Here is a 24,725-nt window from a genome sequence, read left to right on the forward strand (position 1 = left end):
GGTGCCTTTCAAATGAGCATGATTTTGTTCATCCTTGACTTATGACTGAGGCTTCTTTCTTACAAATGACGTGAAAACTGATAGCATTAATACAACCTAATGCATTGGGAATGCCCTGCAGAGGGTTTTAGCCAACTCCACCCAGGCAGACCACCTGTTAATGACAATGTGATGTTGGAACTTCTTGTGAAATTCCATTAAACTTGCTCTGTCACAAACAAACCAAAAGCTGCATGGATGAAACAAGAACTGCTACACTGGAATTGTTCAGTAAGGGTCCAGAGCACAATGTTTTCTGCATACCAGGAAACTGAGGTCAGTCATACGTCAGCAGTGAAAATTTTGATCACACATAAATGACACCATTGCAAAACGCAAATGCAAATTTCACCAAATCTCCAGATCACTGGGTGAAGTTTGCAGAATGGGTGGCATGCAAGCTAGATGAAATCATCATTTCCCCATGTGATGCGCTGTTTACAAATGATGCTAATTTCTGTGTGAATGGAGAAGTGAAAAACAGAATCACAGATACTGATCAGATGTAAGCCCTTGCTGGATGAAACTGTCAAAGGTAATTGGCACATCAAAATTGATGGTTTGGTTTGGGAAATCAGGTTCTCATATTGTTGGCCCATTCTTCATACAGGATACACTAACAGCAGCCCGTTATCTGCAGTTGTTAGATAAAGGTGTCCAGCTGTCTTTGTTGTCTGAAGATGAGACATTTCTAACTTTCTTCCAACATGATGGTACACCACCTCATTATGGACTAGTTGTCTGGGCACTCATGTATACCAGTTTCTCTGGAGATGGATGGCTCATAGATGTCCATTGGAGTGGCAGCCATTTTCTCTGTATTTAAGTCCATCAGATTTCTATGCAGGAAATTGTGAATGCCGTAAAAATCAGAAATATTGCACAACTTATGGAACAGACTGTTGATTCTTGCACTTGCATTCTGATACATGTGTTGGTTAAAGTCCATGAGGAATGTGTGAGGCAGATAACAACAAACTTCAAATGTACTGGACAATATGTTGAGAACATCTTGTAGCCTTTATGTATTATAACTAGCATTTGCCTTGTTCTGTAAAAAATATAATGTAACTCAACACTGAATGAAGCTATGCTCTAAAGAACGAAACATAAGAAATTTCTGAATTTAGGTGTCATAATGGGAGTTGTACTGAAAATTACTTGTCTTTTTTAATTTAGAGCAAATTTTTTAACTGGTTTTATAGTAAATAGTTTATTATAGTAGCAAGAACACTTGTCTATTCCATTAGCACAGAGCATATACCTTACAGCAGCAAGAAAGTTTTCTCTTAATAAGAAATAACCACACATATGAGAGCAGTGTATATCCAGAATAACTCTTAAAGTTCTCTCTACAATATTTAAATAAAATTTTGACAATTATATACCTCAAGAAATGTACACTTTTTTCACATTGGAACTTAAGAAGGTTCAGTAAAGATGATAACATAGTAGTTTATTTCTTACTATAAACGTATGAAATGAAGTAATACTGGATGTGCAAAATGCATTTTTAACAACATTTGCACTAGAAAGTTAATTATTATTTTGAATTATCACCTCAGTCTTCTCATAAAAAAACATTTATTAGTGTATGCTTTCAATCAAGAGAGCAATTCCTTGGCCACCACCAATACAAGCAGATCCAATTCCATATTTTGCTTTCCTCCTCCTGAAAAGAAAGGTTGGATTGCTTAGGACTGTTTATTTATTCATGTTTAAGCACTTTCATTTAGTCATTGGCATCACTTATACACATGTACTTATACAATAAATCTTAAGGGTAATATAGAAATTTTTACTATATATATTAATATAAATTATAATGATATTAATATAAATTATAACAGATGGGTCCTATAAAAATACATGTAACAATAATTAAATATAAATGTTTGCTGCCATCTATTATTCTGCTGGTTTTCGTTCTTGTGCATGAAACAAGTGAGAGTGGATGTGAATATTTTCAGTGTTTTAAAACAAAATTTGCAAGTCTCATCATATTCCTCAGATGCTCCCCAGTGCTTTCTTATATCAATTAAAACTTCTTTCCTCTTCAGAGAAATAGTCTGATAACCATTGCATAAGTGAGGTGAGTGTAAGAAAAGGCATAGCAGGTATTCCATAAGAACTCGTTCACGTTTACTTGGTAAATACGGAACTTGAATTAGCGATGTTGAGGTAGTTAATGTGCCATTTGCATGTAATTTTTTTTAATTGAAAGAAAAGCAGAGGAGTTTACACAAGACATCATAACAGTGATTGTCACATAGATGAAATTTTGTATCCATTTATTCTGTAGCATTTACTGAACAACCTGGGATATTCTTCAGCTTTTGAATTGAATATTTTTGAGTCTCTAGCAGCTGTAGCAACGCTAGTGTCACCTGTGTAAAGTGAGGACTTAAATAACTTAGTACTGAACATTCATGTAAGCTAGTAAAATCAAAGGTCCATTCACAGAATCTTGTGGGACATTACATGATTATGAAAATGAACTTGGAAACATCTTCATTTTCACCTAAAAAGTGTATGTATGAGCTCATCCTTAAGTAAAATAAAATTTTATGCTGCTCTGAACTGGTCACAGGACACCACAATATACCTTCTAGTAGGAACAAACCTTTAATAACTCATGTGATTTTGTACATGTAACATGCTCTTCTGCAAGTACATTTGTCAAGTAGTTCTTAGAAAATACTGCCTCGGCCAGACAGAGATTTTCCATCAGATAGCAACTTCCCTTTCATTTCTCTTTGTAGCTTCCTCAATATAGCACCCATCCTCTTTTGCACATGTCCACAACACTCCAGTTTTGTTACCAAGGTATCGCCATGTTTTGCACCCATCCTCTTTTGCACATGTCCGCAACACTCCAGTTTTGTTACGAAGGTATCACCATGTAAAGTAAATTCTTTTTATTAACGTATTTAGAAAGAAGTTTTGTGTCAAATTATTAATCATATATGAGCATAATGTTATGTTTAGGGCAGGTTTTTTAAAAAAAAATTTTATTTTTATTTTGAGTCACAACACTCGCACTTCTACTCTTAGGTGTTTTTAGAAGCTCCTTGGTCAAGTGACTTCTTGTGTAAACAGTGCTTCCAGATTCAGAAATAAATCTAAGTATTTGAAAACCAAACTCACCACTTTTTGTCAGCACCTGATCTTTACTGAGAATAAATAAGTTTTTTTCTCAGTAAAATACAAGACACCAAAAACATTGAACTCATTAATTTTATTGAAAGCTTTAGAGTCCCCATCGCCTAGGTACTTCGTATATCTAACGTTATAAATGGGCACTGACGTCTGAAAAATTTTTAGAGTTCCTCCACTGTAACATTCATAATTCTTAGAACACTGATGTTCAATATGTCCTTCACTGTTAACGTGACAGGTGTGGCAGTCCTTAGATAAGCACTCAACATCAACAACTTTTCCAGTCTCCAGAGAAGTAGCACTTACAACACCATTCAAGGAATGATGTCCTCGATGTTGCCATGTCTCATTGAGTGCAACAGGAATGTCCCTGGTTCCATTAATATTTACAGTTTCTTCTACTGCACGTTTCATAGATGCTTTAGACACAACCGTCAAGGCACCTAAAAGTATTTTTATGTACTTGCTGAACCTACTGGGAGGAAGAGGAAGGGCCATCAAACCACAAAACATTTGAGCAGTCTTTTTTCCTTTTCCTATTGTACCCATTGCATCCACTAACTTCAAATTCACATCGTATGAATTATGGACAATGTTTGAGTCAAATTCAAGGTAGATTTAATGCAGAATCTAACAAAACAACTAATTTTGATTCTAAACCCTCCCTGCTACTTTGTTGTTCAGTTATTTTCAGGCAGCCTACAGCATCACATTGTTTACATTTCGCCAATTCCTTTATCAAAGAAGATAAGATGTTCACATCAACAACAACAAATCCACCACAAACAGTGTCATTGTTAACACAAAAATTTGAATCACCAGGAGGTGTGCCATGTGGGAGTTTCTTCCCTGAAGAACTGATACGTAGGTTACTTTCAACAGTGTGGCTTGCTTTTTTTGTGAACTGGTTACCACAGAATTTCCATTTATTGAATTTCTTGATGTGTGGCATAGTTCGTATTTATTGCACACTAAAGCATATGTACTTCCACAAATATATGTAGCACTTTGACAACAAACATCCTTTAACATGTGGACAAACTGGTTCAGCGAAACAAAAGTAAATACTAGCAAAGATAATCATTTACAGCCACTAGAAACCTGCACTGTCATCAACATATACAATGTATCATACTATAATTGCCGGAAAGAGAATGTTCACAGTTCTTTTCTAAATAATACTAGTTTCTGTAACAGAAATAAAGGGGGTGTGGCGGCATATGTGACCATAACATTAAAATTTGGTATATATAGGCCATTTTTCATTTGAAACCCTGTAATGTATATATCAATGTAAAAGGAAAGACTATAGAATTTAATAAAGTCATAAAAAATTTCGATTTTTCCACGATTTATAATTGTATCCTTAATTAAAGATAATTTACCTGAGCTCATGTACAATATGTGTGGTGATTCTAGCCCCTGATGCTGCAAGTGGATGACCTAGAGCAATAGCACCCCCATTGACATTAAGTTTATCAATATCTAGTTTCAGTTCTTCCTGGCAGGCCATTACCTGGGCACCAAATGCTTCATTGATCTGTAAGTCAGTAAGGACAGTTATTTTTCTGTAGTCCTAAGTAAATAGGCAGTTTGATTGTTTGAAAGTGCATGTAATTATTACTTGGTAGAGACAGTGCACAGGTTATATGCAATAATTTGATCCAAAGAACATAGTTAACATTTTTTCCCTTGAAATCTACTCACATCAACCAGGTCAATATCCGCTAAAGATTTTCCAGAAACCTTCAACAGATTTTGTATTGCAGGTGCAGGACCAATACCCATTATGCTGGGATCAACTCCAGCAACAGAGTAACCAACTAGGCGGGCAAGAGGTTGGTAATTATATTCCTTGCAAGCTTCTTCACTGGCAATTATCACAGCTCCAGCACCATCACATATACCCTGTTAATAGATACAGGAAAGTTAATAAAAATATAAGTATCATCTTAATAAAATATATATTTAAATCAACCAGTAACAGAGAAACAAGAAGTTCAGTAACACTTGATGATGACCGTGTTCTCTTGTATATTTCAGAGTTGCTTCTGCACCAGAAGTATCACATAAAGTAAATTTATGAGAAGAGGCCTATACATTTAGGTCAGGCATAAAAATAAGTTGCTGTTTATTTATTCATTAAATCTTTGTGGATAAATATTGTTTCTATACACTAAATGAAAATGTGCAATGATGAGTATTCTTAGGAAAACGAATTGTGAGGGAACAGTGTTAATCAGCACACCTATTCTAATCAAATCCAGCTTGTAAAAGACATAGTTTCAGTTTGTGCATGATACAGGACTATTGCAAAATATGAGAATGCGGTGCATGTAACTGGAGCAGCAACCTTCAAACAGCAAAAACTTCGAAACATATAAAGTATTTTTGTTATCTTTAGTTAATGTTGGATTTCACCTGATACTACAAAAAAGAAAAAGGGAAGACTAGTGCTTAATGTTTCATTTATGATAAAGTCATTACAAAAGGCATACATCAGAGGTAGGAACTGTCAGAATAGTTTTGAAAACAACTATCTTAATATTTTTCTAAATCAATCTAAGAAACCCCAAAAACAAGATCACTGGACGTAAAACACGTGCCGAATACCAGTAGGATACTATGGTTCATGATGGACACAGCCTTCTGGTGATCAGCTACAGAACTTTACCAAAGAGCTGTATGCAGGTGTGTCATTGCAACATTTCGCAAATGAAATCAACTTTTGCTAGCCTTTCCTCTGAATGATGCTTCCTATTACTTAGTGTGGACAGACATCAGTTTATAAATTTTGATCCTAAATCAGTTATTCCATTCAATGAATAAAACAAAGTAACTGCCATTCCTACTTCCTTTGATGGCTTCTTTGAGGCAAAAAAATTAGTTATGAGACAAATGAACAGCATATGCACAAGTAAAATACAAAACGTTATCATTGCTCTTTTGGCAATAGCAACAGATGCTGCCAAAGTTTATAGAAACGTAAATGGGAGTAGTATCAAACACTTTGCAGGGAACCAATATCTCTTACCGATGCAGAACCTGCAGTAACAACTCCGCCTTTTTTAAAAACTGGAGGAAGAGCTGCTAGCCCTTCAGCTGTGGAGAATGGTCTAGGATGCTCATCAACATTCACAATTTCTTCACCTTTCCTTGTTTTTATGGTAACTGGAGCTAATTCTTCCTTAAAGTAACCTTTTTCATTGGCTGTAATAAACAAAAAGAGTTTCATAACAGTTCAAGTTAAAAGTAAGTTTAAATTGGCTCTTGGCTCCATACACTCAGTGTATACATACATACATATCCTAAACTCTTTTTATATAGGGAATATTAGATATTCATATGATCAATACCTCAATGGAGTAAGTATACTGATTCCTTGTTTAGCATACAAAGCTCAGCACTCTTTGCCCTGAACACAACTTTTAATTTTTGATAGGCCTTCAAAACTGAAATCTTTGTCTGAAGCATTAGAAATGCTTGCTCTCCCAAGTCAGCAAAAGTCTACCAGTAAATGATGTGTCAATAAAAACCTTTTCATATTAATAGGGATATTCAAAATCTTGTCTCAGATACGGAAAACAGATACAAATCTTGTAAAGTCTTTAGCCCATCTTAAGGGGCTCCGGAAAGGCTCAAAATCATGAAAAGTTCAATTTCTACTTTTTTGCGTTTTCTGAATCTGCAGACTATTACATTTTAATAGATATATAATTTATTCAATTCCGAAGACCAAAACTATTTTTAAATTTTTTTTGAAATGTGTTCTACATGGGCGTGACCCACTGTGGCGCTGTTAAACTGCTGTCAAATGGTGTTATTATTAACGTCCGTGTTCATCAGGTACATTTTAGTGATGTGAGATAAGGTATGTGTTGTGGCTAACCTGTGATGGTTCGATATATATCGCTGGTGTGATTGTCGATTGTTTCATGTTTATTTACTCTGTCGTTATCTCGAAAATATGATTAATTAATTCTGTTTCTCGAGTCTCTGGTTTGTTGAAGTATAATAATGAGTAAAAGTAAAGTTATTAGAAATCCTCTGAAGGCTTTTAAGAAAAGGATAAATGTTGGAAAGCCAAAGGTATGCGTTATTACTGTAAACAATAAAGACGATAACCAAGTGAGTGAACCTAACCTACACCTGCACCGGCCCATAGCAGTCAAAGTGGGAAAGAAAATATTTCACAGAAGAAGCTTGGTTCAATGAGTGAAAACTATGAATGTTTTATGGGCGAATCGAATGTGAATGAAATATTTGATATGTCGGTTCTCAAAGGAATTGTTTCAAACTGTGTAAGATGTATTCATTGTAGTGAAGTTGATCTGGAACTCTCCATAATAAAGCACGTAGGACTTGCTAATGAAATACAACTGAAATGTGATAAGTGTTCATACATGACCACCTTTTGGAACAGTGTTGCAGTAACTGCAACTGAAGAAAATGGTAGCAAAATCTACGAACACAACAACGAGCGATGCTTGCTTTAGACAAGGAACGCCTTCGGGCTGCAGACAGGGCTGTAAAGAGTCTAGAAATACAAGCAAGAGTAAACAGGAGGAGGAACAAGAGGAAGCTGGAGGAGGAGTTTGCAGAGGATGAAGATAATCCATCCTATGGACCTGGAATGCACTAAAAAGTTAATCCAATCCTTGTCGCTCGATTCCCAAAACATTTATTTTGTCATACTAATTACATGTTTTCTAAGGATCTTCCAAACATATTTGTCTCAAACTTTCAGTAAATGTTACACAGTACCTTCTGCATAATTTAACACAGCCTTTTTCAAAAAAACTGTATATTTTTGAATATATAAATAAACAATTTGCAAAAGTTTTAGAAGTGTTGACCTTATTCCAATGTAACATTAAAAAAAATTATATCACCTCATACCAGATGATTCATAGGCTTAAGCATTTTAACTATGAAGAAGACATGGTGGTAACACACTGGACTTGCATTCAAGAAAACGGTGGGTCAAATCCCTATCTGACTACTGAGATTTAGGTTTTCTGTAGTTTCTCAAAACCCTTAAGGCAAATCTCAGGATAGTTTCTTTGAAAATGATACTGCTGATTTTCTTCTCTATCTATTTATTCCCGATTCAGTTTTTTGCTGTACTTGAGAAATAAAGGCAGTCTCTCTCTCTCTCTCTCTCTCTCTCTCTCTCTCTCTCTCTCTCTCTCTCTCACACACACACACACACACGCCAAAAGTACTAGGCTGCTGATTAGGCTTACCATTCTTCCAAAGCATCTGTGATCGAAGGGCAAACTTGTCAACATTCTCCCTGGTTAATTTATACTTTACAGCTAAGTTCTCCGCTGTCATAGCTGTTGTGAATTTTCATTACAATTGAAAAAATTTTCATTACAATTAAAAAAAAAATCATCTTTAATAACTGAACTAAAATTTTGTAAAATCCTTGTGTTAAGTTGTAGCCCATATTTCAATAAATAATCTGTAAAAAGTTCAATTTCCTACTTCAAATACTTTGTGAGGAAAGACGTAATTTATAAGCGTTAACATTGCAAGTATAGGGCGTTCCGGAGCCCCTTAAAAGCATGTACCTTCAAACACAGAAGATGTATAAAACATGATAATTATAAACATTTTAATTAGAGAATATTTATAAGAAAATATAGGATGAAAAGATTGTAAGTGCTAGGAAGACAGAGAAAACGCTAAAGATAAATGTTGAGTTTGAAAGTGCTTATGTTGAAAACTTAAAGTCCAAGTGAGTCAGGTCCTTGATGTTCAACATTTTCAGCAATGGATTTTGGCTGCTATTGGCCTAGATTTGTCTAAGGGAAGTACTTGTGATTGAAAACTTGATAATGGTCATGTCAGTACAAAATAAAGATCTATATCTGTCTTTGTTTCTATCACAGATCTCACTTTCCTATTTTTGTGTTTCCCAAATGAGTGTGCTGGAATGTATAGTAGTAGTGGATTGGATAGGGAAAATTGTTCAACATGGCCCTCAGTTTAGGAAATAGCAAAGGCATTTTCATGTGTGTCTTAACTGCTAACAACCATGTTAACTCAGTTGGAAGAAGGGTAAAAAATTATTATGATTAAAGGTGGTACAAGTTTTAGAAGTGTTGACCTTATTCCAATGTAACATTAAAAAAAATTATATCACCTCATACCAGATGATTCATAGGCTTAAGCATTTTAACTATGAAGAAGACATGGTGGTAACACACTGGACTTGCATTCAAGAAAACGGTGGGTCAAATCCCTATCTGACTACTGAGATTTAGGTTTTCTGTAGTTTCTCAAAACCCTTAAGGCAAATCTCAGGATAGTTTCTTTGAAAATGATACTGCTGATTTTCTTCTCTATCTATTTATTCCCGATTCAGTTTTTTGCTGTACTTGAGAAATAAAGGCAGTCTCTCTCTCTCTCTCTCTCTCTCTCTCTCTCTCTCTCTCTCTCTCTCTCTCTCTCACACACACACACACACACGCCAAAAGTACTAGGCTGCTGATTAGGCTTACCATTCTTCCAAAGCATCTGTGATCGAAGGGCAAACTTGTCAACATTCTCCCTGGTTAATTTATACTTTACAGCTAAGTTCTCCGCTGTCATAGCCATATTTAAATTACAATATGTGTCTGTGAGACCAGCCCAGAAGGAGTCTTCAAATTCAATTTTGGTTCCAAGAGGTGCTCCAAACCTGACATTACGCACAAAATATGGTGTCTGACTCATATTTTCAGCTCCTCCAGTTAAGACCACTTTTGATTCACCCACAAGTATGCTCTGAAAGCAGAATTATTTGAGGTATTAAAACATTGATGGACAATACAGTAAAATTAATTTAAGACACTTATGTGCTGCTAAAAGATATTGATTCAGTTTTTGATACCTAGGATTGTAGGGACTACTTTTCTAGGGTGACTGAAACAGCCATTGTGTAATTCTGTCACAGATACCAGTATCAATACTGCACAGTCAGTAATCACGCACTATGCCAGATTTCCTCAAGGACATTATTACTTTTATGCGTACATTATTACTGTATTACTAAGTCTACCCCATTCACCAGCTGCTGGTGGATGGTCTACATCAAAAATTATAAAATTTATATGTGCAAATAATATGTAACAATACAAAAAATTTTAACAGGTTAAGCATTTTACTATGCATATAGTACGTTTAATCTGCTACTGACATCTCTAGTTTTGGAGAAAGTTCCTTAAATTCATTCACTTTCTTCACAGTAAAAAAACATGACAATATATTTCCACTCATTGCTCTCGTGAAAGCTTGTTTCCAAAAATTATAATTTTTAAACACAACATAAGAGATAAAAGTAATTCCAATATTTTTTGCTTTATTGGAATGGCATGAAGCTATATAACAAGCTACCACCATCAATGGAAGACTTACCAGTGACGTTTTTGATGACCACCTTCATAAGCTGTTAGTTGGTAAGTGTGTGTATAGTGCTAAGGAATTTTAATGTACATAGTAAAGCTCCTCATCCCCATGCATTGTTCTAACCTGTCACCTACTGTCAAAATTAAGCTAAGAAGGAAATAAAAATTCAATATTGTGTATTCCATGAACTGTTTAAGGGTATGCAAAGTTTGGCATTTGTACAACATAGTCTCTTTATAGTTTACTTACCAGTTCCAAGTGCACCACTTCAATTTGACATCTATAAAGCAAATTTCTAACATTAAGATGATGACTGTTAAATATGTTGTAGAATTTGATTTGTAAAATTGTCTGTTTCAACATATGATGGCTAACAACAAATAAATAAATGAAATATTTTTTCATTAAAGTTGATTCCTTTATGCAAACTTTTGTTGGAGTCATAAAATAAGAGAAAAATGTATATATAATAAAAATTATATATCCACAATGATTGTGGACCTGATGAACTTCATACATCAGAGTAAATTAATTTTTAAATTAAAATTTGTCAATGTTATTGGATTAGCCTTTAAGTGGATAAACTTAAGCTTTTTCAATGAAAAATTGATTGTTTGCATCATGTACCAAAAAGGAAATAGCATAAGCTCTTACTAATTTGGAAAACATAGCTTTATACATGATTCGATGTAGAATTCTACTGCAGAATTTATTTTGTTTCCACTGTTTGAAAATGAGCAAAGGTCAGTCTCTTGAATTTACAACTTGTACATACATGTTGCCAGTAATGAAAGGAAATTAAAAATTAACACCTTATATGTCATTTTTTGTAAGTTAAGTGAAAATAATACTGCAAATGACTTTACCAAGGGAGGAGGGTGCGAGGGAGGGAGGGGTGGAAGGAAGGAAAACAAACTGCTTCTCAAGTTACAGTACTACTTCTTGCTCAGTTACACGAGTAAGTTGAAAACTGCAAAGGACAATTATTATCAGTGCAGTATATGAATGGAGACCTGCTAACGAAGAACATCATTACTGCTATTCTAGTGATATAGACTTTCTATTATTAGATCTAATTAATCAGATAAGATATGGCTAATTCATACTACTGTAAAAATGTATGGCTTCAATTTCTTTCTTGCAGTCAGTTTCAACTACTACAAGAGGGCATGTAAACCATTAGACAATTGTTTCTTTCGTATTATTATTTCTCTTTGTATATATTTTCGATCTAAAGCTATACACACTATGTGCTTACAGTTGTCTTCCTTGTTGTCAGTTTTACTGAAAACAGGAGAGTTGTATTAATGACTTACAGTTATAATACTACTACAGAATCTGAATCATTTAAGACTTCGTAATCTTATCCATTTGTAGATTAAAATTGCAAAACACTGACATAGTAACTACTAGTGTCACAAATCCAGCAACTGGAGAGGTGTCTCTCATACCCCATATACCAATTATTACAACCGATCTTCCCTTTCATTATAAGTGATATCAGTTCCCAGTCAAGGTTCCATTTAAAATAGCAGTAAACAAGGCTCAAGATCAGAGACATGGTAAGAGAATAGAGAAGAGGGGGAGAAAATGGACATAGAGAGGGAGGAAGAGGGGACTGGCAGAGAGAGTGGCGGGGGGAGGGGGGAGGGGTGGGAGGAAATGGACAAAGAGAGAAGGGAGAAGGAAATGGGCACAGAGAAGGGCAGGAAGGAGTCCAGGATGTATATCCAATTCCCATACATATTAAGCAATTGTGGAGCATTGCTGCTTTGATTAGTGAAGTACAAAGGTAACAATGAATAACAACAGTGAAAATTCATGGGTGGAATAATATGTAAAATAAAGGAAATGCAATGATTCACCAATATCTGACTGTGTGCTGCATAGAAACACACAACAGGAAACTATTTATACTATCTTCCAAGCTCGTGCTCTTTCTCCAGATGTACACACATTCACACACACAACACCACAGACATCCCAACACATACACCTGTAGCCACAGTGAGTCTCACTATGGCCACGGATGTGTGAGTTTGGGTGTCTGTGGGGTCGTATGTGGGTGTGTGTACTGCTGCAAGTTTACTAGACAAAGGGCAAAAGCTGGTAGAAATGGTTTTATGTTGTGTGTTTCTGTGTGCAGCATATCAGTCAGTTGACAGCTGAAGGTAACAAAGAAATTTTGTGGGATCCCTGTCCTCTTGAACTGCACCAGTAAGCACTCATTAAAGACTTTTCCATCAGAATATAGAAACCCACCTACACAAAGAAGCAAAGGCTACATTTTTTTGTGTCTTCCATTCTGTTTACGTATAAGCCTTCTGCAGTTTACTTCAGACTGGTTTTTATCATTACTTGTGAAATGACATACAGAATAAATATACTCCAAAAAGAAAGCAAGACTCTATAGAAGTCTGTGCAAGTTTTTCAGTTCTCTACATTACACAAATTCTTGTTGCTCATTGTAGAGCCCGCAAAATATACTAGTTTCTTATTTCTACAAATGTCTAGGGCATAATATAAACATCATCTCACCTGAGCGCCACTGACAATGGATTGAAAACCAGATCCACAGAGCCGATTTATGCTCATGGCATGCCTGTCTATTGGGACACCACTGTATAAAGCAGCATGTCGAGCTATCAGTATTCCATCTGCTGATGAAACCTGTAAAATAAGATTTGTTCATCACCTGTAATGTAATTTTGAACATAACATGCCAATATGTATAATATTCTTACCCTATACAATACAATTAAATTAGAAGTATCTAGTAATTTGAAATGCACATTTAAAGCTGTATGACTATTTTTAGCTTCTTATTTTTAAAACAAATTGCCACAATTACACATTCAACTACATATTTTATGATTACTACAGATTTTACACATATTATTACATTTCAGGTTGACATGCTGAAACTGAACTCTAAGAAAACCCAAACGTGGATATCCCCATCATTTTTACCTATATTCTAATTTATGTTCATCAATTTTTTTATTATTATCAGAATATTTTCTTTTATTTTACTCCTGAGATTCTCATCATGCATGTAACTGATGCAGACTCTTGGTGCATCTGTCTGCCTATGATGTTGATTACCCATTGAACGCGAGCAGTTTCAATTTAAGTGTCTGCTTCTGCCTTTTTATGATGCTGTGTTACTGTTGCTTTTCTTGATGAAAATAAATTTGCAACAATTTAAAGATACTGTTCTTTTGAAACTTTCTGTAATTTATCAGTGTGGAGATAAATACTTGTAATACCTTAATTAAGAAAAACTTTATTATTGTTTTCTTTTTTATTCAAAACAAGGCTCTTTTTATTTTTATTATATTTTTTATTACCGTGGATTTGGTTGTAGAGGGAGAAGAATTGGTGGAAGAGCGATGGAAAGGGAGTGGAAGATTTCTGCTTCTCCTTTCTGATAACACAAACATAAATAGAAACATTCCCCTGTTTCCATGTCAGTGTATATTGAGAATCACTGTGTAGGCAAAAAATAAAGACACTTCTGTCAAGAAGATATGGCACCACTATGAAGTATAGTTATGGATACCTATAGCACTGATATCCATCTACATCAATATTTTGAAAGCCACTGGTGCAGGGAACTTTGCCCCAATTTCAGCAACACTATCCTCCTACATTTGTGTATGTAGGTGGGGAAAAATGTACCCACGGATTGCAAAATAGGCACCATAATCTGAACTTTTGAGGAATAGAAATAAATGTTGTAACTATAGACATATCACTTTCAGATTTCAAGTGGATAAACTTTGTGAAAGAATTATAGAGTATAAGATCAGACTCCTTATTAAAGAAAATCTTTTGGAATAACTTTATGGATTCAAGAAGGGAAAATCAACAACTCATTTAATTTTTGCTCTCTGCCAATAAATGGTAAAATACTACGAACATCACTGAGACCAGTGGTTATCCTTCCTGAATTAAAGAAAGCATTTGATGCTTTAAACAGGAGAAAAGGTATGCAGAACGCCCAAGAAAATTTGAATATGGGCTGACATGGTACACAGGACGAAGAATTTATATGAAGACACATTAAAGTCAAAACACCCTTGAGAATGACCTAAACGTTTGGAATGAAGTAAGGGTTAAGGCAAGGTGCTGTTCTATGTCCTATTCTTTTTGTCACTGTAGCATACAAGATCCAGACAAATGTATACCAAATCCTGGGGATGGAAAAATGAAAGCCATATTGTTTGCTGATGAGATATGTCTGTGGGATGACTCTAAAGAAGACATTCGAGGTCAAACAAACTCTCAGTCAGTAGCTGCTGAAGTATATGGCCTCATCTTCAACCAGGAAAAAAGTGAGGTGATAGATGTGAAAAGACACAGGCAACCAATGGGACATGTTGAAATGTAGAGGAAACAGCTACAGGTGACCTATCATTTTGTCACCAATACTGGTTCTATAGTCAAAGATCTCACTCACAGAATTCAAGCAGTAACAACTTCTATAAAACAGTTAAAGATCTAATATAGAACAACAAAGCACCATTTAATTGTAAGAGGGTCATCCATGAAACCTATTACATGTTCATTTTGCTATATGGTTGTGAAAGATGAACCTTGAAAGTAAATACATTACCAGAATTCAGGCAGTTAGAAGAGTTTCAGACAGAGCATGTGACATGGAGTGATTCAATCCGAAATAAGAATGTCTGATAATAGGCTGAAGACAATGAAGGTAACAGTGACATGACTGTGAAGCAAAATAACCTCACATTGGCTGAGATGCTGTGGACATATATGACATGTGAATTCTAACAGACTACCAAGATTAGAGTGTGACTTGGGACCCAGAGACAAAAGACCAAGAGAAAGACCGACACTAAGATACAAGAATATGCTGAAATCTGACATCAGGCAGAGAGGACATACATGGGACAACATCGAAGAGGGAGAGAAGTATAAGAACCATAATTCATGGAGAAGCCTTGTCAGCTGACCCTTCAAACATTGTGGAATGATCTGCCAAGGTGATAAGATGATTATGAAGGTGATGATGATAATGGGAATATCTCAATACAATTCCTAATCTCTCTTACCTTGTTCTAATAGTCTGTGTGAGATACCCAATGGAGACACTAGGTCAGTTGCTCATTTCAAGAGAATTATCAAATTTCTGTTATATCTGTTGTTAGACCTATTTGATAAGTAATTTATAGGTTAATTCATTAGAAGATAAAATTACAATGGATAGTCCAGTTGAATTACAAGAGTCCAAAGACGAGGACCATACTCAAACCTTAAGTTATGGGAAAAGACTATTAGGTCAGTGACTACTACAGTGAGAATAATTGCTGTCATACTTGAGCTTTGAGACTTCAAAATGAGACTGAAGAAGGTAAGAATGACCAATTTTATCTATCTCTATGAGTAATAGAAATAGTTACACATCCCTTGTGTATTATAAGATTCAAATGGATTTCAATTATTTAAAAAAGTATCCAGGGAAGATAAGACGAAAACAAGAAAGCTAAACTGTTTTGAGGAGATCTGAAGACAAATAAATGAACAAATATCACCTGAAACACAACTTTTTATTACTGACAACTGGTTTCAACTGACACTGATGATCATTTCAAAGTCTGGGGCTGTAAAGGGCAGTTCATGAACAGTAGTGTAAAATTCCAGTATTGGTGACAGATATTAAGAGCCACATTTTCAAAAATAGTTGTAATTACATTGAACTGGCAGCTAATACTTTTTTAAAATTTTTCAAACAAGGCTCTTTCTTCAGTTGGGTGTTATACAAGCATGCTGCATTTCATTAGTCAGTAAAAGGTAAGGAGTATCATTAACAGTAGTAAGAGGCAAGGAGTATCATTGAAAGTAATAAGAGTATCTCAAATCCAACTGCAAAAATTTTACATTTGATTTTCTCTTAAGCTTTGCATGAGATTCTATCTTATTATCTAAGACCTTGACAGTTCTTCTTATCTTGTCTTTTGCTTCCCCTCCCCAATAACCATCACCATCTCTTTACAAATAAGAAAAAATTAATATAAAAGTGAGAGATTTGAAATCAATATTTTCATCTTACTGTGAAATTAATTTGCAAGTCTAAATTTTTGTGAAAATGTATTTAACTTTTTGTTAATATGGTAATGACAAGTTACAATCACATGCGTATTTCCACGAGGCACAAAAAATTATCTTTGCAAGCATTGAACACTTACAGACAGAACATGTCCAATTACTGTAGAATCTATCTGTTCTGGTTTGACGTTCCCAGCTTCCATTGCTGCTTTTGCTGCTACTGTTTGGAGCTCTACCGCTTTCTTTTGAACAAATTTCCCACCCATAGTTCCAAATGGTGTTCTTTTGGCAGCAACAATAAAAATTCCTGTGAGAAGAAATCTGAGATAATTTATTTTATTCAATTTTCCATTGTTAACTGTATGTATTATTGTTAAATACAATGCAGGAAAAAAACTTATGAACTGCATTAGAAGCATGTCCTTTTCCACAATTATGCTAATTATTATATTAAATGGTAGCAATGACACAAAGATTGCTCTTGTTGTGCAGTATATAATGTAGTGTTCTGTCAACTGGAGAGTAGGCTTACTTATTCACTCATGATTTTTGTGCTACAAATTTGCTGTTTTTATATTTCTCATAAGTTCTTTTGAGTTGGTGTACAACCTGTATGAATGGTGGTAGTGTTGCTTCTGACTGATTCATAAAACAAATCTAATGTGTGGAATGTAATTCCATGTAATGACCATGGAGTATCATTTCCTTGTGCTTTCAAAGAGATATTTGTTAGTAAATCTGAACTTCTTTTTTCAGCAATTAAAAAAAAGAACAAGAAGTGTTGATTTAAATACAAAATTTTCAGCTTAGGGCTCACTGTGAGTGTTATGAATATCAACTGAAAATACAAATTACCATACCCAGTCACATGTGTAATTCTTCATACTATTTGTTTGGAGGATTTTACTTCCATCATCCAGCAGATTTATTTCATATGTTTCAAAGTCACAGAAATTGATTATCTGTGTCTCATCAACTGAAATAAATCCACTGTTTGATGAAGATCTGTCTCTATAAAGAGACAGGTTAAAATATTTTTTATTTTCAACTGGAAAGTAGTATACTCCTCTGTGCTATTCTTTAATTTTATTTTATATCAGGACTGATCATTACGATTTCTCTCTCAGCATTTCTTGGGTGGTTAGGAATTAATATTCCCTAACAATCTACCAGAATTGTTTGGAATATTGGAAAATTTATCCCTATGTTCTATGATATTCCTCCCCTCTCCCTCCCCAAACAGCTGGCATACATGTCCAACTACTAGAAGGACAATATTTTTTAGGTAACAGAAAGAAAGACAGATAAGGTCAAGTGTGGCAAACAAGGAAATTGTGGAACTGTTTCAAAATGTAAGTCATATACATTTGCCATCATGGTGATGGCCAATGTGTGTAGTCCTCAGGGTGCAAAAACATTTTCCCACCCAAGCGACTTATCATTTGGCATCTCCCAACTGCATCCCTTTTCCCCTATTGTGGGCGGCCTATGGCAAATGTTCAGTGATGAAAGCAAGGGAGATACTTATAATGGTGAGCAAGTGCAAGTAATTGCAATTGAACTGGGGAAAGTGGTATGCCCAATTTTGAAGGAGCTACCACTTCTTTTTAGGGACATTGCTCAGCAACAAGACAAAGGCTCTGAGCTGGCCCATATTAAAATGCATTTAAGAAAGGCAAAGACCATTAAGCCATATCTTGTAAGAGGTAATGTTTTATGCTGGTAGCTCAAGGTCATCAACGCAAAAAAAAAAAAAATACATTGCCATTGGATCTGGTGTCACGTGAAATTAAGTATTTTCATGAAACACCAGTGGGAGGATGCTTAGATAACTTTTAACACCAGACTGAAGGTTCTTGAGAGGTTTATTTGAAAAAGATTGGACACTGATTCAGAAGTTAGTAAAGGAATTCAATGTTTGTTGCCTTAGTAAATCAACATAGAATACCTGGTGGGGGTTGCTGTCTTCCAAAGTTGAGTTGATCCTCATGACCAAAATGTATATTGACTATGTTGGCCCACTTCCTAGATCAAAGGAGGGAAACTGGTTCATATATGCATATGAAGATATGTGTACACAATTTTGCTGGCTTCTCCCCACAAGGAACATTAGCATAGCAACAACCATAAACTGTTTGAAAAGGATCTATGGAATGTCTGGTCCATTTAGTGCCATTGTATCAGATAATGTGACAGTCTTTACTTCTGCTGCATTTATGAACTCCTATTTTCATATGGGGATAGCCTATACTATGAAAACCCCCTACTACCCAAACATCTCATTTGTAGAGCAAATTAACAGAAATTTATGAGCAGTGTTGATCACTTCCCACCAAGATGACACAGTAAGTGGGACACTTCCTTGCATTGGTTAAGTTATACATTCAGTATCACTGCTCATGGTGTGCACCAGGTTCTCCAGCTACCCTTATTTTTGCCTTCAAGCTAAATTCACCATTTTCCAGTCTATGGGCCTTAAATGATCTGTTACCAGAGAGGGTTGACACAGCACAAATTCAAGAAATTTGGCAATGGGCAAAGAAAATCCTAAAAATTAGTCATGAGAAGCTTGCTCAACATTATATATGGGGAAACGACCCATTTCCTTGAAACCAGGAGATAAAATATTTGTCAAGTATTTTGGCATGGTAAACAAAGGTGCCAAGAAGGTCATGGGCAAGCCGTTGTCAGTTGAAATTGTGAGGTTCATCACTCAGTTATCCTATTAGTGAGTGATCCAAAGAGCTGTTGTATTTGTAGAGTCCATATTTCTCAGACAAAGCTGTATCTGAATTGGATTGTTTCCTAATTGTAATAAGCTGGAGACAGAAAGTATGTTGTACACTGTCCAGTCTCATGTGTCCACCTGCCATATACCTGAATAACCACTTTTTGCTGTGTGAACCACTGCAAGATGTGTAGGAAGAAAGTCAGTGAGGTTCTAGAAGGTACATACACAGATGTGGAACCATACCAACTCCAGTTGCGCTCAATTTCTGGGTTGGGGATCCATGGCACAAAAAGCCTGATCGAGGTGGTCCCACAGATTCTCAACCGGGTTTAAATTCAGGGAGTTTGTTGGCCAGGAGAGAGCAGAAACTCATCCTGTGCTCTCTGAACCATGCATGTGCACTGCGAAATGTGTGGTGACATGTTGCATTGTCCTGCTTGGAGATGCCATCATGATGAGGAAAAACAAACTGCATGCAGAGATAGAATACTTCCCAAGGATAAATGCATATGTGTGTTGATCCATTAAGCCTTCCAGTGTGAGAAGATCACCAAGGGAATGCCCTCTGGCCTGGACCCTTCTGAAAATTGTTACAAGGCTTTAGCTTTCAGATGTTTCATACTATACACATAAATGGCCATCTATCTTCCTAAAAGGCTACCTGTTGTTACTCAGAGGATGTCCAGCTGTGGCACTGGCGTGCCAATTCTAGCCTTTGTCACTGATGAACAGCAGTCAGCATGGGTGGATGAATCAGGTGCCTGCTGCAGAGACCCACGTACAGCAATGTTCGCTGAACATTCATTGAGGAGACACTGTTGGTAACCCCATGGTTCATCTGGGTGGCCATCCATTCAACAGTTGCACACCTATTCACCTGTACACATCTCCACAGCAATTGCTCACCCTTATCCTCTATGGCCTGTGGTGCACCATAGTTGCCTCAGTGCCGAGTTTGGATGCTACCATGTTGCCATGTACAGTATACATTAACTGTGGCAGCATGGAAACAGTTTACAGACTTAGCCATTTTGGAAATGCTTCCACCATTGGCCCAATAACCAATGATTATGCCCTTTTGGATATCAGATAAATTGTTCTGTTTCCACATTACAACAATGATTGTACTGTTTTTTGCATCCCCAGAAACACTTTTCATACCCTCCACTGCTAGCACTGCCACCTACCATCTGCAAGTGATTATTGCACATTGACGTCAAACATAGGCAGTGGTCACAATAATGTGACTGGACTGTATATTTATGTAATATGTGAGAAGGCCTGTCATTTATGATCTGTTAGTGTTCTGGATTTTGAGGTGCGAAGTGGTGGACAGTGTATATCTATGTATGTGATAAGATTGGTAGTGTAGGATCTGTTAGTGCTCTGGATTTTGAGATGCTGGGTGGCTGATGTGTGTAAATACTGTGTGCCATGGTTGTCTTCATGTTACTTAATGGTGTGTGGGAGTTTTTCAGCCAACTTCTACGCAAAGTCCTTGAAGATTGAGGTGAGAAGGATGTGCCATCATAAGACGTCACTGAGCCACAGGTATTCGAAAACCAAGCTATTGGTGCTGCAACTACCAGTTAGAAATTTCTTCAGGAGGTGTTGTTGTCAGGTGTACCATAACATGGACACCACTATCAGGTGCCAGACAAGACCAGCTGGCAAGAGTGCAAGAAGAATGATGCAGTCACCAAAATGAGAAAGTACAAGAAGGAACTTGGGGATACCATTGGAAGAGTTGACCGTATGGATTTAAAAGTACATCTGGGCAGCCACAGTCGAGTCAGCTGGCAGTGAGAGGAATTTGTTGGCTGAACAGCTGTGCTATGTCACATTGGGCACAGTTTGCTGTAGGGCTACCTATCCAGCTTGTTCCTACGTGGAAACAGTGGAGACAGTGATTCAGCCTGTGAGAGTGTGTGATCAGACATGGCTATTCTAACTTTCCATGACAACTGGTGATTAGCTCTCTCCCAAATGTAATCAAGTAGTGTGTTTGATTGAAGAGAGAGCAGCAACTTCTAGGGCAACATTTCTTGCCATTACTAGGCTGACCTTTAATTACTGTGTGTTCTGCAGATTCGTAATAAAATTACGTTGCCTCTGTCCAAGAGATATTGGTCGGCACACTGCGCATGTTTTGTACTTGTTATCTCTGCATGTACGCATAGTTAGTGGCAACATATCCATCATGAATTGGTTTTTGGTATGCTTTTCTTGGTTTGGTTCCTTCTCACTTAAATATGTCATAAGATTGTTTCTTTTCCGTAATGTGTTCCAGTGAATCTGCTCTAAAAATAAATTTTAAGTTACTTAAGGAATTTTAAATTTTTGTGGCCAGTTGTGGTACCTGGAGGTGTTTTGGTATCTGTCACATATTGTCAGATAGTTTGTTGGTTGAAGTTGCTTTTGTGGCCACCTGGTTTGCACAATCTGAAATAAGTTCCATATAAGAGTAACTACCGTATTTTTGTATCTTGTTGTGTTTGCACTGCACTCCTTGTGTAACTGGTCTTAGCTGTATTTCAAAGTGTTTTACTAAGCATATTGTTATTGTTTTGGGATACCCAGCATGTATCACTTTTATAAAATTGTGAATTTTGATCTGTTGTTTTTTTATTTTCTTTCAATTGTGAAATTTGTTTCTGGTTCTCCTTGGTGTTGAACAGTATAGATATTACACTGTGTATTGCAGATTTAAACTGTGGTACATAAATCTGATGAATATTTGTTGTAAAATTAATCTTGGGGATTTGTTGGATAAAAATTTGAATAAAAATTCTGGTTCTCCTTGGTGTTGAACAGTATAGATATTACATTTTGTAATGAAAATTTAAACTGTGGCACATAAATCTGCTGAATATTTGTTGTAAAATTAATCTTGGGAATTTGTTGAATAAAAATTTTAAAGGTAACAGAACACTCTCTGCTTTACACAGTTTACACTTTCGAGAGTGGAGTTGTAAACAGAGTGGATATGAAAACACAGTACACAGTGAGTGCCCCTCACGCCAGTTGCTTGTAGAGCATGTGCTGTGTTGTACGAATGTTGGTGGTAACATGGAACATTAAAGTGATGAGGAATATGCATATTTGCATTACATGTGTGCCAGGGCTAATGGCATTGTGTGGGAGGCTGCACACTTGCACCAAGAAGCAGCCCAAGAGTCAAAACATTTACAGGGATGCATCAGCGCCTCTGAGAAACTGGGAGCTTTGCATATGCTATGGGAATGGTAAGACATGCACAAATTACTCCTGTGCTTGAATATGGGGTGCTGGAAACTGTTGAACACTCCCCAGCACCCTCCACGAAGAAATTTGCCACACATATTCCTGGAATGAGCCACAGTAGTATTTGATGACTACTGCATCGCAACACAATGTACCTGTACCACCTCCAGTGAGTTCAGTGTCCTAGGTGTGCTCTTTGGCCTTAGACTAATGTTCTGTCAGTGGTTGCAACAAGTTGTAGGCAACTCTACGTCCGGTAACAACATTTTATTAACAGATGGAGCAGGGCTCACTCGTGGTGGTGTATTTAATTATCACAATTCTCCCATTTGGAGTTGTCTAGACTCCAACCCAGATGCTGTGCTAAAGTCTCTGCATCAGTGAGATTTCTCATTGAATATGTGGTCAGGGGTACAAGGTGATCATCTTATTGGTTCACACATGTTACCTGAAAGCTCAAAGGACGGAATTACCTTCCTTTTCTGTGACATCATCTTGCAGGATTGCTTGAGGATATACTCTTAGAGCAACGTCAGATGATGTGTTACATGCATGATGGAGCAATGGCACTTTTTGCTGCTATGGTAGAACAACATCTAATGCGCCAATATGGTGAAGATGGACTGGGTGATGAGAATCTGTTCCGTGACTTCCAAGATCACCTGATATTAACACCATGGATTTCTGTGTTTAGGGCCACCTTAAAGGTGTAATGTACACCACTCCGCATAATAGAGTAGAACAATTAGGGCAGAGATTTGTTAATGCTTGTCAAGAATTTCAAAATGATCCAGATGTTTTTTAAAACATTCAAAAATTCATTACAGTGATGGGTACAGGTCTGCACCGGGGTACAAGGATGACACTTTGAACACATCCTGTAAACTTGATGTACTGTCATGTAGTTTTGTCGTGTTCCTTCAACACACCTGCAGTTCTACCAAAGCATGTCTTATAACTTTTCTTAATGTTGTATAATGTTGTTACCTTTACCTAACTGGGATGACATTTGTACCAATTCAAGTCAGCAGTGGCTAGTCACCACAAAGTCGCAATTATCTCGCAAATGGTCCATTTGTGGGCCTATGTTTGCTGAGACTCTTTTGCTTCTATATCTTGTACTTTCAGAGAGATGCATTTACACAACTAGTTATGATATATCCTGTAGGTCTGTATGAAACTTAATTCTGTTTATAAGGATACACCACAATTCTAGCAGTGGGAATGGGAATGACGCCACAAGCCACCGGAATAAAAAAAGTAGTTTCAGATGAAGGTGCATAGTTGTGAAGATAGTCTTGGCATGTTATTGACTGTTGTAGCAAGCAGACACTTGGACAGCTACAAATGTGCATATTTTCAAGATGGCCCAGTATTGTTTTGGCCTGATGCAGTGAGATAGTTTGGTGCATATCACCAGTGTTGTTGTTCATATTCGAAAGCTAAATAAGAACATAATGCACGATGTTATTGTTTATTATTTCCAACCTCAACAATCATTTCAAAAATAAAAATAATTTGTAGTTCTGCAACTCTGGAGAACAAACTACCACAAGCTACGTTCCACGTCTGCATCCATACTCTTTAAACCACTGTGAAATGCAAGGAAAAAGGGTACATACTGTTATACCAGTTAGTATGGCTTTTTCTCGTTCCATTCATGTACGAAATTATACCAGTTAGTATGGCTTTTTCTCATTCCATTCATGTACGAGTGATCGCTTAAATGTGCTCTGTGCATGCTGTAATTAGTCATATCATGTCTTTGCAATCTATATGGGATCAGTATGTAGCACACTACAAATGTTTTATTACACCTTTGAGCATATTTGAATGCAGCTGGCATCTCAGTGTTAACAGAATAATAATAACAATAATAATAATATAAACTTGGACATATGTCACTAACTACAGTGTAATAATCCAAGATGGACACAATACATATTTATGCAAATGTCAATGACAACAAAAAGATTCCTAACAGATCAATTACAAGATAAATGAACTACATAGTTCAGTGATTGACAGATAAATAATCAAACAGATAATTAACAATAAGTACATGAAACAGTAATAAAATAGTATA

General features: G+C 36.3%; 1 protein-coding gene across 1 annotated transcript in view; it reads right to left on the reverse strand.

Annotated features, from left to right (window-relative positions):
* Nucleotides 1–1,236: 1,236 nt before the first annotated feature.
* LOC126481423 (3-ketoacyl-CoA thiolase, mitochondrial-like) overlaps nucleotides 1,237–24,725 on the reverse strand; it is a 37,541-nt gene continuing 14,052 nt past the window's right edge. Inside the window, exons 2-8 of the mRNA XM_050105164.1 lie at nucleotides 16,806–16,972; nucleotides 13,132–13,263; nucleotides 9,708–9,972; nucleotides 6,233–6,408; nucleotides 4,906–5,106; nucleotides 4,584–4,738; nucleotides 1,237–1,711 (exon numbers count right to left, since the gene is read on the reverse strand). Of these exons, the coding sequence (XP_049961121.1) occupies nucleotides 1,627–1,711; nucleotides 4,584–4,738; nucleotides 4,906–5,106; nucleotides 6,233–6,408; nucleotides 9,708–9,972; nucleotides 13,132–13,263; nucleotides 16,806–16,972 (1,181 nt within the window). The 3' untranslated portion in view covers nucleotides 1,237–1,626. The remainder of the gene's footprint in view (nucleotides 1,712–4,583; nucleotides 4,739–4,905; nucleotides 5,107–6,232; nucleotides 6,409–9,707; nucleotides 9,973–13,131; nucleotides 13,264–16,805; nucleotides 16,973–24,725) is intronic.

This window comes from Schistocerca serialis, chromosome 5 (assembly GCF_023864345.2).
Source record: "Schistocerca serialis cubense isolate TAMUIC-IGC-003099 chromosome 5, iqSchSeri2.2, whole genome shotgun sequence".
In the NCBI taxonomy this organism is placed as follows: Eukaryota; Metazoa; Arthropoda; class Insecta; order Orthoptera; family Acrididae; genus Schistocerca; species Schistocerca serialis.